The sequence below is a fragment of the Protopterus annectens genome, chromosome 6.part0 (genome assembly GCF_019279795.1).
Source record: "Protopterus annectens isolate FY-2018-M chromosome 6.part0, PAN1.0, whole genome shotgun sequence".
NCBI lineage: Eukaryota > Metazoa > Chordata > Ceratodontiformes > Protopteridae > Protopterus > Protopterus annectens.
This window is the reverse complement of record NC_056737.1, coordinates 1,299,253,444-1,299,270,781: the sequence shown is the minus strand read 5'-3', so window position 1 is coordinate 1,299,270,781 and position 17,338 is coordinate 1,299,253,444. Positions and strand designations below refer to the sequence as shown.

Sequence of the window (17,338 nt, the reverse complement as noted above, 5' to 3'; positions counted from 1 at the left end):
TACCTACTGTTCAAACATATGATGAACTCAATAATCACTTAACTGTACACATAATTTAAAAGAAACCATGCTGTGTAACAAAAGGATAGACAAAAAATGACCAATAATTACCTTGCGTGTTTGCATTTTTTCTGTTCTTCTCCTAAAGGCAACATAAGGGTCATTGTTGGTAGAGCCATCTCTTTTCTCTTGCTTGATTTGAGGGATAAGGGATGGTGCTTTGCAGTTCTTACGTTTTCTCACCCAGTAGTCATACACAGCCTTTATAAGATAATCATCTTCATTCAACAGCAATTTAGCCTCTTGAAGATTAACCAGCTATACAGTAAGACAAAGGGGGGAAAAGATACATAATGTAAAATTACCTGCAAAAAAATCTTGCTAAATCAGTTCCTTAAACAAATTCATACTGCAAACACCTTCAGCGGCCAACCAAAATGATTAACTTACTGTTACAACTCTGTGTAGAGAACAAAAAATAAGCTGCCGCAACACTTTTGATGAAACAGTAAACAAGAAAGGTGATGCCACAAAGTATATAACAGGAAATGAGAATTAAAAGACGGGTACCTTCAGAATTTGTAAACAGCACTAAAAACAAAGGTTACGTTCTTACCATAACACAATAAACTCTCAGTTAACTCAAGCAACCAGGAAAAAAAAATGGAAGAAATACAGTACAGTATGAACAATTCAGTGTTGTGTGTTGCACTTTGTTTCCGCCCACAGAAACATACCTTACGTTTTTAGAGTTTTAAAAAGGGAGATACAAATGCCCTCTCCCCAACCTGAGAACAACTCAAACCAAGCAAGTCAAATTGCTAAAATGTCAACACTCACTCCATACTCACTCAGTTTGCATCAGATTGCACATTCTCTCAACCCTCTCATACACAGTCTCTTCAGATTTCATACATGCATTCACTCACTTTTTCTCTCTCCGATCTCTCACACACACACACTCTTCAGCTTTCATACATCTCTCCAATCTCTCGCACAGTTGCTTCTGCTTTCATACATGCATTCACTCTCTCTCTCTCTATATATATTCAATTCCAATCCACTCAGCGTGCAACTGAAAACCATTCCACGGGCCATGCTTTCTAGCAGAAATATAAGTTTAAAATATTATTCCAGTCAGGCTTTTAATTCCTATACTTCAAACAAGTAATCTCCGTGGTAGCCCCGAAGTCTCAAAACAACCCACTAAAGTGTAGTGGGTCTAAAAACAAAACAGTGCAAGAAACTTCTCTGTGTGGAAGATTTTCAGTCCATATATTTCTAGTTAATCACTGTATATTAATCAGATCAGGCAATAGTAGTAGAAGTAGCGAATGTAAACTCGTCAAGTCAAAAAGTAATAATAGAAAATATATAATTCTACAGCATTACTAAGTATTTGAAAGTAATCCAAGCAAGGCAGGCAGTCCGTTTCCAGTCGAAAATCCTTTAAGTACACAGACAAGCGATCCAAGTAAAACAAAAATAGAGTAATAATTTCCTCACAAGCTTTCTAAATATATATATACTTTTTATCAGGCATGGGAGTGGTTTATTGTGCTGTAAAACAAAGTGTTATTGGTACACGTTAAATTCACATCCCTTCCTCCATCAGTGTGACATTCAAGCTGGTCCTGCCCTACCTAGTAGCTGTCATAATAATATATAGCCCTAATGTACTTTAATGGTACATCTTATTTAACCAAATTATTAAGTCTGTGATTTTATACAAGGCAATATACTTCATGGCTGGAAATATATCAACCTTAGTTCATTTTGCGATCAAAAATTATATATAAATATATACATATACATTTTGCATGTAAAAATCAGTTTCTATTTTCATAACCTAGTGTTAACAAAGATCGCTTTCGTCCTTCTAGACTTCTTCAGGTCTGTGTACAAGAACCCTAAAAACCTATATAATTAGTTAGTATTGTTATTACCATCATTTTGAATAAAGTGGAAAAAAGAGAACCAGAAAAAAGTAAAAAAAATATATGTAAGACGATGGAAACAAAATATATACACTTAAATTTCAAATGATTTAAAATGGTATTTAAAACCAATTTGTAGGAAAAAAATAAAATAAAATACACTTAGTCATGTAAACAATGTGGAAATTTTCTAAGTTCCAGTGCACTTTTAATTGAACAGTAGTAGTTTAGTCCAGGCTTTCTAAAAGAGTTCAGCTTTAATTGCCACACGAGTTCCTGTTTCTCCAGAATATTCGGGATATCTCCTTCAAGATCACCCATGTCTATGCGATCCAGGATCTGGAACTTAAAACCTGTGTCTCTTTTATGAAGAGAAAGGTGTTTGGCTAGTGCATTATTTTTACATCCAGAGCGGATTTCTGACAGATGACATGAAATCCTTCGCTTGAGTTTATTTACAGTCTTGCCCATATAGAATGCATCACATTCATTGCACTGTGCCCTGTAAATTACTTTTTTAGTGTTACAGTCACCCCCTGCACTGGTTTTAATGATCTTCTTTAAATAAGGGCAATAAAAACTATCACCTTGCTGTATAAATATACAAAATGTACAATTAGTTTCACATCTTTTAGTGCTTTTCTCACATGGTCTAGGTTTAAATTCAACAAAACTTCTAATATTCCTGGCCTTCCTATAAACAAATGATGGGGCTTCACCTAAGATGTTAATCAGAAAAGGGTTTCCTGTGACAATGTCCCAGTTTTCTTCAATAATATTTTTGATACTGTTCAAAATGATGGTAATAACAATACTAATTATACAATTATATAGGTTTTTAGGGTTCTTGTCCACAGACCTGAAGAAGTCTAGAAGGACGAAAGCGATCTTTGTTAACAATAGGTTATGAAAATAGAAACTGATTTCACATGCAAAATGTATATGTATATATTTATATATAATTTTTGATCGCAAAATGAACTAAGGTTGATATATTTCCAGCCATGTAGTATATTGCCTTGTATAAAATTACAGACTTAATAATTTGGTTAAATAAGATGTACCATTAAAGTACATTAGGGCTATATATTATTATGACAGCTACTAGGTAGGGCAGGACCAGCTCGAATGTCACACTGATGGGGGAAGGGATGTGAATTTAACATGTGTACCAATAACACTTTGTTTTACAGCACAAGAAACCACTCCCATGCCTGATAAAAAGTATATATATATATTTAGAAAGCTTGTGAGGAAATTATTACTCTATTTTTGTTTTACTTGGATCGCTTGTCTGTGTACTTAAAGGATTTTCGACTGGAAACGGACTGCCTGCCTTGCTTGGATTACTTTCAAATACTTAGTAATGCTGTAGAATTATATATTTTCTATTATTACTTTTTGACTTGACGAGTTTACGTTCGCTACTTCTACTACTGTCTGATCTGATTAATATACAGTGATTAACTAGAAATATATGGACTGAAAATCTTCCACACAGAGAAGTTTCTTACACTAATTCCTATACTTCAATACAAAAATCAAATCAATACAGTACTTATGATATGGTACAGTATTTGTCAGGTATATTTTTAATAGTAACTGTCAAGCAACCAGAAACTACACTTATCCAGCATCTACCAATCCCCATGGGTGCCGGTTAACTGAGAGTTTACTGTAGATCCTTGCTGTACCTCTCTGCTCATCTACTCTGAAAGTCTGTGTTATCCTCCTTCATGGCAGATTAAGCCAGCAAACTTCTCACTCAGATGCTTCCCCAGTGCTCGAGCTTCCTGTCTCCTTTAATGCCATGGGGTCCCGACTTTTCTCTCTCTCAGATCAAATTTGTCCTACACAGAATATTAAGGTTCTGGACAACAGGTGGTGGGAATAAAGTCTTCATGCTTAGGTCTACCAATTACCTCCACCAAAAAAAGTGACAAGTTGGTAGAGAGATGGGAGGCCATTCAGATGGGCAGATAGGAACAATATGGATCTATCAATATTTTAAGTACAAAAACTTCATATCCTGTATGGTCCCCTCTTGTCCACTTTGGTGGTTATATCAGGAAGTACAGTTGCGCAAGTTGCACTTACTCATAAGAGTAGACATTAGAATTCTTCACTGCTCCAGTAAGCCTTTAAGCTATATGGCTTGTGTCTTGCCTAAAACACAACTAGCCATCTTCCAAAAGCTCTAGATCCCTCCAACACTTCTACACTCTGAGTGCTGACTGGTCAGCCCTGAAAAGGAAAAATCAGCAGTCAGAGTGAAAAATCTTCCAAATTTTACTGCCCAAAAGTTAGTGAACTCATCCTGAAGTAAACAAAAAAAATTATGTACTTACCATAACTTGGCATCTCTGCTATCCCAGTGTCATTATACATCACACATGGGTCTTGGATCAGACCTTAGATCCGAACCGAAAACTTCTCAGACAGATCCAGAGCTCAAGCTCCTCCCCTTGCCATAATCCCTTGCTACTGTCTACTCCTCTGATTGAATAAATTGAAAGGCAGAAAAAAAAAATGGAACAAAAGACCAGAAACTTCACAACAAATACAAGCCATCTCAGCCTCACCAGAACCCCCAGAAGGAAGGGGAAAGGAGGGCAGGAATGCAATGAATGATGACTGGATTGCACAAATTCCAAGTTAGGGTAAGTACACAAAACTCTTTACCTGATGCTATCCGTGTCATTATTCACCAGAGATGGGTCAGAGTCCCCAGTTATTATGTACCCTGGGTGGCTCACGGAAGAATATGCCAGAGCAGGGAGGAACCAAAGGAAGCCCTGTTCCTAGACACTAAGTCCAATTTGTAGTGTAAGATGGAAGTGTGTGGATTACACCAAGTCACAATGGCACAAATCTTATCAAGGGAAAGTCTAGCCATAAACGCTGGTGATGTAGCAAGACCTAGTAGAGTGGGCCTTAGCTGATTTGGATAGTTCTAAATGCCAACTAGCATAAATGAAGGAATTACAACTAGCAAACCACCTGGAGATAGTCACTTTGGAAACTGCCTGACACTGAGGTAAGGCCACAAAGAGTTGGTCTGACTTTCTAAACTCCTCACTCCTTTTTAGATAAAAACACAATTGCCTGTGGATGTCTAAACAATGCAAGATAGATTCTACTTTATTAATTAGGGAAGACCACCTGTAGTTGAATCGACTGAGAATAGCTTCCAAGGCCACTTTAGGGAGAAAGGAAGGATTTGTTCTAAGTAACACCCTGTCCTTATGAAAAATCATGAACGGTGGCTTAATGAGCAGAACATGATCTTCCGAGACCCTCTTGGCAGAGGTAATGGCTACTAAAAAGGCCATCTTCCAGAAAAGAAATTTAATATCACATGAACTAGCTGGTTCAAAATATTTTTGCGTAAGGGACTGCAGCACCAAGGTCAAATTCCATGGCAGGGATGGATCCTTAATAGGAGGTCTAAGAAGAACTCCTTTCAGAAAGGCTTTGCACAGTTTGGAAAAAAAAAGGGAGGCTCCAGCCAACTGGAGCTTAATGATAGAAAAACTTGCCTCATCCTAAAAAAGGTAAGACATTAAGAGCAAAATATCAGGAACAAGGGCTGAAAATGGATCTAGATTCCGCTGTCTGTCCCAAATGGAAAACCTTTTCCATTTACAGGAATACACCTTCTTTGCAGATGGCTTTTGAGAAAGCCAAAATAATGCACCTCACCAGGGAAGGAAGCCTGGACTGCGAAAAGATTACTGGAACTGGAAAAAGCATGCGGTTAGACGAAGGGTCCAAAGATTGGAATGTGGAAGCCCTCAGGGATAGGAAATGAGAACCGGGATGGGATCTAGTTTCCAAGGTACATACTGCAGATGAGACCTTAGGAAGGAGAACCACATCTGATGAGGCAGGAAGGGGGCAATGAGGATGAGAGAAGTCTTCAGGCGATGTGCTTTCTGTAAGACTTTAGGCATTAAGGGATTAGAAGGGTAAGCATAGAAGAGACCAGGAGGCCAGTGGTGTACAAGAACATCCCTGGGTGACTCCCCTGATGGGGGGGATCAGGGCAAAGTAATTGCTGCATTTGTGGTTGGCTGGGGAAGCAAAAAGGTCACATCATGGTTGATCCCAATGGTCAAAGATTTACCTTGCCACTGACTGACTCAGGGAACACTCGTGAAGACAAAAGATGGACCTGTTGAGTATGTCGGCCACCACGTTGGAATTTCCAGGTATATGAGTTGCAAGAAAATAGCGCCTGGAAGACATCGACCATTCCCACACACTCATGGCCTCCCACACTCTCATGCCCTCGCTGCACACAGCATAAGACCATGTTCCCCCTTGCTTACTGACAGAGCAGACAACCACCATGTTGTCCCTCTGAATTGTTATGGTCCCTCGAAGGAGGCATTCCTTAAAGGTTTGCAACGTTAGAAGGACTGCTCTCATTTCCAGGACATTTATGTGCAATTTGGTCTCTATGGAGAGCCACATGCCTTGAACAGTCCTGTCCTGAAAACATTCCCCTCCCCCCACAGCAACAGAGAGGCATCAGTGGTCACTATAGGCTTGAGCGGGGGGGGCAAAATGGCCTACCTAGAAATAGGTCCTGAGACTTAAGCCACCAAAGCAAGATGATTCCTGCACACCTGAGTCAACTTTATTTCATAAAGGACCCCTTTTAGGAACAGCCTGACTTCCAGCCTGGAAGCTAAAGGAGGGGACATAGGTAGACATGCAGAGTGGCAGAAAGATGTGCCTTGATTGAAGAATAAGACAAGCCACTTTTCATTAATTCACACAGGTAAGACAAAACCACTGGGACCTCTACTGACAGTAGTTTTAAGTGCTTTTTGAGACACCACATGGAAAACCTCTGTAGTAGTGGGTTTTCTGGCCACATGGAGAACTTGTAGCATGTCTTCAGAATAAAGGTGTCTGAAGGGGATTAAAGCCCCATCACCCACAGTGTCAAGTTTAGGGTCGACATCTGTGGATGCACTACAGTTCCCTTGTCCAGTGTGAGAAGGTCCACCCTTGTAGGGTAACTTGTGGTGATTGCCCTTGGCTAAATGTAGGAGGGGGAACCCATGCTGTCTTGGCCAAAAGGGGGTCACTAGCAAGATTTGTGGTGGTTCCCACTAAATTTTCAGCAGGACCTTTTGGATAAGTGGGAAGGGGGAGGAATGCGTACAGAAACATCTCCTTCCATGGAAAGAAGAGTGCTTCCACATTCCATGCACCAGGATGTGGTATCCTGGCACAATACTTGGGAAGCTATCTGTTCATGGGGGAGACAAAAATATCAATCTGAGGAATACCCCAATGATGGACCAGATCCAGAAACACATCCCTGTTTAACATCCATGCATGGGATTGAGTCAAGTCATGGACCTGCTTAGAGTGTCTGCCATCACATTCTGAGCTGACGGAACGTAAGCAACCTGAAGAGAAACCTGACTCTGGTGGGCTAGTTCCCAGGCGTACAATGCCAGTCTGCAGTGAATATAGCACTTTGTCCCCTCTCCCCCTCCCTCTTGCTGATGTACCGGAGGACTGCAGTACTGTCTGTGAACCACCTTAGAACCCCTGCTGAAATCCTGGACTTGAAGATTTTGAGGACAAAAATCAAAGCTCTCTTTTCTTTTATGTTGATGTGCTCCTTCGGTTGAGGTGGGGACCACATGTCCCTGACTTTCCAGTGTTCCAGAGTTGCACCCCAGCCTGTATCTGACGCATCTGTGTACAGATCCTGGGTGGGTGGAAGAGGTTGAAGGGGTAAAGCCTGGATTTCTGGAGACCTGGAGAATCCACCACTCTAATGCCTTCTTCAGAGAGGGTAGGAGGGAAACGGCAAATTCCAGAAGGTGAGTGTGTGGCTTCCAAACTGTTCTTAGGAACCATTGAAATTTCCTCATATGCAGTCTGGCAAAAGGAAGCATGGAAATAGTTGTAGCCATGAATCCCAGGAGGCGCAGGAATTCCTTGGCGGTTAGGGAATGAAAAGGTAGTAGGTCCTGGAAATAGGAGTTATGGGACAGGGTCTTTTCCAAGGGTAAGCAAGTTATCATTCTGCTTGTAAGAATCCTGCACCCGAGGAAGACATGATCTTGGGAAGGAATCAGGGAAGACTTCTAAAGGTTGATAGTAAATCCTAGGCCTTTCGGAAGGGACATTGTGCAGGAAAGATTGTCCAGAAGGGTTTCTGCAGATGGAGCCTGGAGAAGCAGGTTGCCTAAATACAGAAATATCTGTATGCCCTGTAACCTGTAGTAGGCTATGACACGGGCTAAACATTTGTAAATACCCTCGGTGCTGTAGACAGACCAAAAGGCAAAGTACAGAACTGAAAATGAGAGGAAACAACAGAAAAGCAAAGAAATCTCCTGAACCGGTGGTAAATGGGGATGTGAAATAACCATCTTTTATGTCCAGTGACACCATGAAGGCCTGGGAAGGATAAAAATGGGAAGAGTCAGCATGTGAAAGGTGGGGACTTTCAGAAAGGTATTTAAATGGGTGAGGTCCAGAATGGGCCTCCAAGGGCCATCCTTTGTTGGGACCAGAAACATCCTGGAGTAAAATCTTTTTCCCCTTTGAGAAGGTGGTACCACCTGGATAGTGCCCTGAGAAAGGAGAGGAGAGGACTAGTGGGAACAATTCCAATTGGTCTTGTGGAAGCTGTGGCATGCCCCTGAAGGAAGGAGGGCTTTCCCATACCATGAAATAGAATTGACTGATGACAGAAAGTGCCCAACAGTCCTGGGTTATAGGTTTCCAAGCCATGAGGGAAAGACAGAGGCAAAGAGAAAGAAGGGTAGATGGATCTGAGGATGACAGTCACAGACTACCAGGTTTGGCCAGAAAAGGCAGTTTCTCAGAAAGTGTGGAAGCAGCAGACTTAGAGGGAACCTGTCTTCTAGAATCTCTCTTACCTTTGGATGGGGAAGATTTAGTTGCCTTCCTAACAAAGGTGGTTCTGGCTGGGTAGTTTCTCTGGAAGCTGGGAACAAGAGAGATGAAAATGTATTTTAAATCCTGGAGTCCCTTTCCCTTCTCCTAAAAAGAGTTTTAAAAAGCTCTGCAGCTGCACTGCCAAATAGGGCTTTGTTGTCCACAGGGGCATCCACATGCTTAGCTTTGATACCATCAGGTAATGATTGCAGTCTAAGTCATGAGTACCTTCTCAAGACCGACCCCATAGCTGCAGCTCTAGCTGAGGCCTCCACAGCATCACAGCTGTATTTGATGGAGTGCCTGGCAGCCTGGGAGGAGGAATTAAGAATAGCTGAGAGCTTGACGTTGGTGGGTGAATCCAGGAGCTCTGATAGGAGTTTCACTGTATCTGCTAGAACAGCCAGGGAATATTTGGTCATGTGCGTCTGATAGTTCACTGTCATGAACGCCAAGGTTGCAGAAGTATACACTTTTTCCCCAGTCTCTCCCATGACCTTGCTCTCCTTAACAAATGGGAGCAGACAGGTGGAAGGCAAAAGCTTAGAGGCTTTATCTGCTGCCACTGTAGTAGCAGATGGATCAGCTGAGGGTGCCTTAAAAAGGTACTTGGCATTTTCAGGCATCTTGTAAAATCTGTCTGGGTGTTTGGGAGCTGGGAATCTGGGCACTTGGAAGTTGCAGTGAAGGCAACCAAGAAGGCTGGCAGGACAGGACGGAAGGCTGATGGGTTAGGGGATTCCATCTGAAGGAGTTCAAAGTACCTCTTCTGGATTTCAGAGACCTGGGAGCAATCCCACTTAAAGTCCTTCATCTTCAAGATGGTCTCCCCAAAGAAAATATCCTCCCCAGGGGAAACCGTACCACTAGAGTCCTCCTCCGGAGAGGCATATCCTAGAGGAGAGCCAATCTGAGTGGAGTAAGCCAAAGGCTCATCCCCTGATGAAACCTCCTCCTCAGAAGAGATGCCCTTTTCAGGGGGTAGAAGGAGAAAAGGCTGGTGAAGAAACAGAAGGGGATAAGGTATACAGCTCAGCAAGCTCCTGTCTGGTGCCCTGCAGAGTTCTACAGCAGCAGAGAGGCAAGAGAGAGACTTTGGAGTGATTAAGTATCATTTTTCTGCATTTTCTTGCTGCCTTTAGCTAATTCCACCTAAAACGCCGATTTTCTAGAGTTTCTGTGATTTAAAAAGCTCGTTTCGGCTACATATTGTATTTATTTTACTGCCTGCACTTTAACAAAGCCATTTTAGTTTAAATTACCTGCTTAACTGTTGTAGGCTACACACTCAAGTGTGATAGCCATTTCTGTGCATTTAAAGTGTTTTTTGAATGTATCTTCTTTATTTTCTGAAGAAAAAAAAATATATACTTGTTTTCCCGCCTTTCTAAGCTGGTATAGTCCAGTTTTCAGGTTAGTGCTGAATTCAGGGCTGTGTTACAAGTTTCTGTGTTTGCCCATACCTTACTTGAAGGAAGTTTCTCTGTTCATTGTGAGAGAGGGAGCTTTGAGCAGCCTATCTGTCCCTGGAGGAGTGGTTTCAGCCCAGAAATTAGAAGTTTATTGGCCATTTTGGGCTAATTTCTCTCTCTTTCATTTCCCTGCTATAAAAAAATGCATTTGCCTGGTTTTGCACATCGGGCAGCGACGGTTAGCTAGGGTATAACTATTACCAGCTCCACAAAGTGTACTCTTCAATTTTTCCCTTAGAACTAGACAAACTTTGAACTTAAGCACTCAAACCATTCACTTCTCATCCTGGCTCTTGCTCAAAACTCATAGCAAGCACTAATAAACCTTAGCACTATACTGCCCCCCCCCCCCTTACTGTAAAGAAGGACAAGGCTCTCTATTCGACCTTACCAGCCAATCAGTAAAACAGTTCACTGTACCTATCCAAGCATGTCCAAAGGGCAGTTTGAAGTGTGTTCTCCGGTCCAACTGGTGAATCAGGGCATTTTGAGGCAATGTTACAATTGCCTCATGTATACAGACAACCCTCTCCTCCTTCCACCAAACACTAATACATGCGAGAGACGTAATTATACAGCCAAACTAGATGCTAAGCTCTCTTAACCCAAGACTGGACCAGGCAGTCAAGAGGAGAAGGGAATTACTTGCATCACACCACCAGTCTCGCATAGACCTATGAAACCAGCCAAAAACACAATTAAATACACAAAAACATACTTGGAGGCTCTAAATAAAAATCTGCAAAAGCAACAGAGATCTCCAAAGCAGACATCCAAGCAACCTCCACCCCCCAAAACAAACCATGAAAAAAGTACAGTTTTGTACCTACCATAAATGTAGATGTTCGAAGATCCACATTGCTGCAGTCCTAACAATTGGGTAGTCCGCTGTCCTCGGTCGGCCCGAATATCAAAGTATAAGGCTGACGACGGTCAGGGCGCATTTGACTGACGTCAGTACGTCAGGGTACAAATGCGCATGACCGGCGTCATATCCTCAGTCTTTTCTTGCCCCAGATGTCAGAAGACCCTAAAAAGAAAGGTCAAAACCAAAAGACAGCAAACAACCAACCAACCACCCTTGCACTAACTATAGTACAATATTTACAATATACACAAAATGTACAACCCAACCCACACAACCACCTCTAACAACAGAGGGGAAGGAGGGAGGGTAAATTGGACTGCAGCAATGTGGATCTTCGAACATCTACATTTATGGTAGGTACAAAACTGTACTATGTTCTTCATCTCACATTGCTGCAGTCCTAACAATTGGGTAGAATCCCAAAGCAGAGATAAGGGAGGATGGCTAACTACAAGGAAGCAGGAGCTGCCAAAATGCCCTGCAAAACAGCAGTGGCAAAACCAGCCCTAGACTTAGAGTAAAGTGGCAGGTGATAATGCTTAGAGAAAGTATGTACAGAACTCCAAGTAGCTGCCTCCAAAATATCCTTGGTTGCCACTCCCTCAAAAAAGCTGTTGAAGTGGCAGTAGCCCTAGTGGAATGAGGCCTAATCCCAGCAGGAATCTCCTTGCCATGATGGGAATAACAGAAAGCAATGCAAAACCCAATCCACTTAGAAATAGTTTGTTTTGATACAGGCTTGCCCTGAGAACTCAAAGCAAAAGAAACAAACAACTGCTGAGACTGCCTGAAACCTTTAGTTCTGTCCAAATAATAACGCAACTGCCTGTGGACATCTAAAGTGTGCAAAATCTTTTCCCCTTTATTTTGGGGATTTGCATAAAACGTAGGCAAATGAATAGTTTGGTTCAAAGCCACACTAGAAACCACCTTAGGCATAAAGGAAGGATTAGTACGTAATGATACCCTATCCTTATGGAAAATCAAGAAAGGCTCAACTGCCATAAGGGCCTGTAATTCAGAAACCCGTCTTGCAGAGGTAATGGCCAACAAAAAAGCAGTCTTCCATGATAAATACTTCAACTCAGCAGTAGCTGCAGGCTCAAAAGGTTGTAGAGTGAGTTTCTCCAACACAAAATTGAGATCCCAAGGAGGAGTAGGAGCTCTTCGTGGGGGTCTTATATTCTTTGCCCCTCTAAGAAATTGCTTGAACAAAGGATGAGAAAACAATGGTGGGTTGCAATCATAGTGAGCTGAAATTGCTGCAGCATGAACTTTAATAGAAGAGAAAGACAAACCTTTGTCTAGTAACTCAGTAAGATATTGAAGAGCCACACACAAATTAGGCTCAGAAACATCAAAATCTTTTGCTGCACTCCAAAACAAAAATCTCTTCCATTTGTCTGCGTACACTTTCCTTGTACTGGGCCTCCTAGCTTCCAAGATAACATTCAAAACTTGCTGAGGAAGTGGAGGCCCACTATGGTTCAAAACAGAATATGCCAGGCTGTTAGGTGCAGAGTGTGAAGCTTGACATTTAGCAAATGGCTGTCCTCCTGCGACAAAAGGTGCGGAATTGAAGGCAAAGGCCATGGAGGCTTCCACACCAGACTTCTCAGTAATGGGTACCAGTGTTGTCGAGGCCAATCCGGAGCTATTAAGATCATCCTTGGCTTGTCCTGTCTGACTTTCAGAAGTACCTTTGGGAGGAGAGGCAGAGGTGGAAAGGCATACACATGAAGATTGCTCCAATTGAAAGAAAGAGCATCCACTCTCCAAGCTGTGGGATGAAACCTTTTTGTGCAAAACTTTGGCAGCTGATGGTTTAGTGGAGAAGCGAACAGATCTATGTCTGGAGTTCCCCATGACACTGTCAATTTCTGAAATATATGAGGATCCAATTTCCACTCGTGGGGATCCATAATTCGTCTGCTCAACACATCTGCTAAGGAGTTCTGTGCTCCTGGCAGAAACCTTGCCTGAAGATTGAGCTGTAAACGGAGAGCAGTCTCCCACAAAATCATTGCTTGCCTGCATAGAGGATAAGAATGCGTTCCCCCTTGCTTGTTGATGTACCACATGACAGTTGTGTTGTCTGTTAGAATCAACACCTGCCCTGGAAGAAGTAATTCCTTGAAAGCAATTAATGCAAACTGGACTGCTAACATCTCCTTCATGTTGATATGTAGATGTTGTAGTCTGACAGGCCACTTGTTTTGTATCCACTTTCCACTGAGATGAGCTCCCCAAGCTTTGTCTGAGGCATCTGTCGTTAAAATCTGACTCGCCTCTGGCCGGGTCACAGAGAGTCCCTTGTTTAGGTGACATTCCTGAGCCCACCACAAAAATTCCTTTTGAATGCAAGGTATTATTTGAATGACAGTGTCCAGATCCTGGCAGTGCTGTGACCACACATTTTTGAGATACCATTGTAGCTTCCTCATATGCAGTTTGGCATTGGGAAGCACCAGAATACAAGATGCCATGAACCCTAAGGCTTGAAGGACTGTCCTTGCAGTCAGCCCAGACTGATGAGATAGTTGATGGAAGTAAAGGGATAGACTCTTTTGTTTGTCCGGGGTTAAAAAGGCCATCTGGGATGCTGTATTCAGTCTCACACCCAGAAAGCACATGTCTTGAGAGGGTACTAGACTGGACTTTATTTCGTTCACAGAATACCCTAGGCATCTTAGCACTGCTATCACATATTCCAAATGATGAAGGAGCTCTTCTCTTCCTTGAGCCAGAATTAGGCAGTCGTCCAAATAAGGATAGATCTGTATTCCTGTTAGTCTGAAGAAAGCTATCACTGGAGCCAGAATTTTCGTGAACACTCTGGGCGCAGTAGATAAGCCAAAGGGCAATGCAGAGAACTGATAGTGAGAAGTCCCAGCTCGAAAACGTAGATACTTTCTGCAATGTAGTCTGATAGGAACATGAAGGTAAGCCTCCTTGAGATCCAAAGTTACCATCCAATGATCTTTGCCCAGCAGAGGTAAAAGCTGCTGCAACGTCAACATTTTGAACTTGGGAATGTCCAGATAAGTGTTGAGGATAGATAAATCCAAAATTGGTCTCCACGTGTTCCCCTTCTTTGGTACTAGGAACAGGCGAGAATAAAATCCTAGGCCCACTTCTGGCAGAGGGACCGGCTGTATGGCCCCTAGTTGGAGCAACAGAGAAATCTGCTTGTGAGCCTCTATTCTTTGTTGAGGAGGAACGTCTGGCATGCCTGTGAAAGGAGGCAAGGTATGGAAATAAAACCTGTAGCCGTGGTGTATGATATCCAATACCCATCTGTCCTGGGTAATTAAACTCCAATTTTCTTTGAAAAGTGCCAACCGTCCCCCCAAAGGTGCTGCCAGACGAGCAGGCTCTGGCAGCTGAAAAGGTAGGTCATTGGGTCTGCTTACGAAAGGACTGACCCCTGCCCTCACCCGAAGCCTGTGCAGGAGAACTTCCCGTTCTAGGCCTGAAAGAGCCCTGAGCTCTGCCCTTACCACGTCTAGATCTACCCCTAGACTGGGAATCATAAGAAGGATACGCCCCCCCCTTAGTGGGCCATTTTCTACAAAACTTTGGAGGCTGGACTTGCAAAAATCTTTAACAGTCTGCATAGACTTAGCCTTGTCTTCCATTTTCTTTAAAACTGTCTCAACAGGAGGACCAAACAACACGTCAGATTGTAAAGGAGCATCTAAAATCCTTGTTTTAACATGTTCAGACAAATTCTGATCCCTCAGCCAGGCGTGCCTGCGAAGAACTGACCCAGTGGTAGCCACCCTAGAGGAGGCCTGTACAGCATCAAAACCACATTGCAAAGAATGCTTACCCACCTGTTCAGAAACGTGCACTAAATCTTGCAACTCCTTACAATCAATACCTACTGCCAGAGCATCAACCTTAGATTTCAATTGTGAAAGGAGATAATTTTGGTATTTCAACATGTGAAACTGGCAATTCAGAGCCCTCATAGCAAGAGTAGAAGAAGTATAGACTTTCCTGCCCCATCTATCCAAGGCCCTAGCCTCCTTGTCTGCAGGAACCGGATTCTTAACAACAGAAGCCTTAACACCTTTAGGCCCATGGCTAACAGTTTCTGGGTCTGCCCTAGGACTCTTAAAAAGATGCTTATGAGCTTCAGGCACCCTGTAATACCTATCCGGCTTAACAGGAGCAGGAGGCAAAGAATCAGGATGAAGAGAAGCTTCCATAAAAACATCTTCCACTACAGTCAAAACAGGAGGTATAGCCAAAGGCCTATGCTGGGGTAACAACAGAAATTCCCTAAGCCTTTTTCTGGAATCAGAGAAGTCCTGACCTTCCCACTTAAAATGCTCCCTCATGGAATGAAGAGTTTCTGAAAAAGAAAAATCCTCAGGGGGAGTAGCAGAAGGAGTAGAATCATCCACATCAGAATCAGAATAAGGAGAGTACTCCTGCAAGTCTTCAGCCGAAGACTCAGAAACATCTGAAGCCTGCTCAAAACCCCCCAGCTCAGGCTCCACCCTAGGCCGCTTATGAGGAGGGGGCATAGTAATCAAATCTTCTGCCATTTTAAGCATATGCTTCTTGGGCACAGTACCTGAAGAGCTAGGGGTAACACTAACTGAAGCTAAACCTGGCCTGCCCCTGGGGGAAGCCGTGGAAACAGAAGGAGAGGGCCTAGCCACCTTAGGAAGGGAGGGGAGTATAGTAACATGAGAAGCCCCCTCAGCCTGACTAGTCTCCTGAGAGGCCACATCTTGTAATAACAAGGTCTCCCCCTGGGAAGACAAAGAAACCTCTGGTGGAGCCACCGGCTCCACCGACACCTCTAAAGAACCGGCGTCTGGTACAGATGGTTCTTCAAGCCTAGGCTTAACTGCCTTGTCCTTGCGTTTCTTTGAAGAAGCGGGCGTCGGAGCATCCGACGGCATTTTATAGTTACACCGCTTCCCAAAGACTAACCTTGCACAATCCAACCGCCTCTTTATAGTGCGTTTATTAAATCTAGCACAAGAGCAACAGCCAACAACGTCGTGCTCAGGCCCTAAGCAAGGAATACACAAAGTATGATAATCTTTATGCGGTATCTGTTTCCCACAAGAAATGCAATTATTAACTTTTTCTGACATCCGGTAAATGACTGAGGCAAGAAAAAACAAAAATATTCCCCAACGGGGTACTTAGCCAACTTTGAACCCGGTCTGAAACTTCTAAATTGAAAAATCTCAGAACGCCAACCGGCACTTGCAATACTGCTTCTGCATCGGACCATGCGGCAAAAAAGACTGAGGATATGACGCCGGTCATGCGCATTTGTACCCTGACGTACTGACGTCAGTCAAATGCGCCCTGACCGACGTCAGCCTTATACTTTGATATTCGGGCCGACCGAGGACAGCGGACTACCCAATTGTTAGGACTGCAGCAATGTGAGATGAAGAACATCATACTTCACAAAAAAAGTGTGCCACGCAATCACAGCCCTTAAGGCAAAATAACATATCCAACACACTAGTAATAGGTGACTCTACAGTCAGGCACACTGACGTCCAGCTCACTAGGGTGAATAAGGGGAAGGTTACTGTTATCTGCCTGTCGGGTGCCAGGATCTGCCACATAACAGAAGCACTCAGGTCACTCCCAAACAACTACAAATATGACTCTCACTGTCCATGTTGGTGTGAATGATCTGAGCCGTACCTCCCTAGACTACATGAAGAGAGACATGGAGGAGCTCTCTGATCACATAGCCCAAGCCGGTATGATCCTGACTAGCATCCTGCCCTCACCAAGAATGATACCACGGTATAGAGAAAAAAATATCAATTTCAACAATTGGCTAAGCTTCTGGTGTCATCCAAAGGGGATCCAGTGTCTGTCAGGCTGGGATGACATGCTTGACAAGCCACGCTGCTTCGCTAGAGATGATTTGCACCTGTCACCCTTAGGCTTTTGAATACTGGCCAAGGCTCGTGCCACCCCCATAGTGCCTTTTTTAGGCAAGGCTCAAAAGACAAACCCACCGCCATAAATAGCACAAGTAACAAAAAACTGAGGGTAATGCTACTCAATGCCAGAAGTCTAAACCTCAAAATGCACGCACTTGAGGCATTCCTCAGTATGGAGAAAAACGATAT

At 43.1% G+C, this 17,338-nt stretch overlaps 1 protein-coding gene across 1 annotated transcript in view; it reads right to left on the bottom strand.

The window, feature by feature from the left end:
• The window catches only part of EPC2 (enhancer of polycomb homolog 2), a 3,037,718-nt gene that overhangs the window by 1,965,929 nt on the left and 1,054,451 nt on the right, over nucleotides 1-17,338 (bottom strand). The window contains exon 4 of the mRNA XM_044074869.1: nucleotides 112-318. Within this exon, the coding sequence (XP_043930804.1) occupies nucleotides 112-318 (207 nt within the window). The remainder of the gene's footprint in view (nucleotides 1-111; nucleotides 319-17,338) is intronic.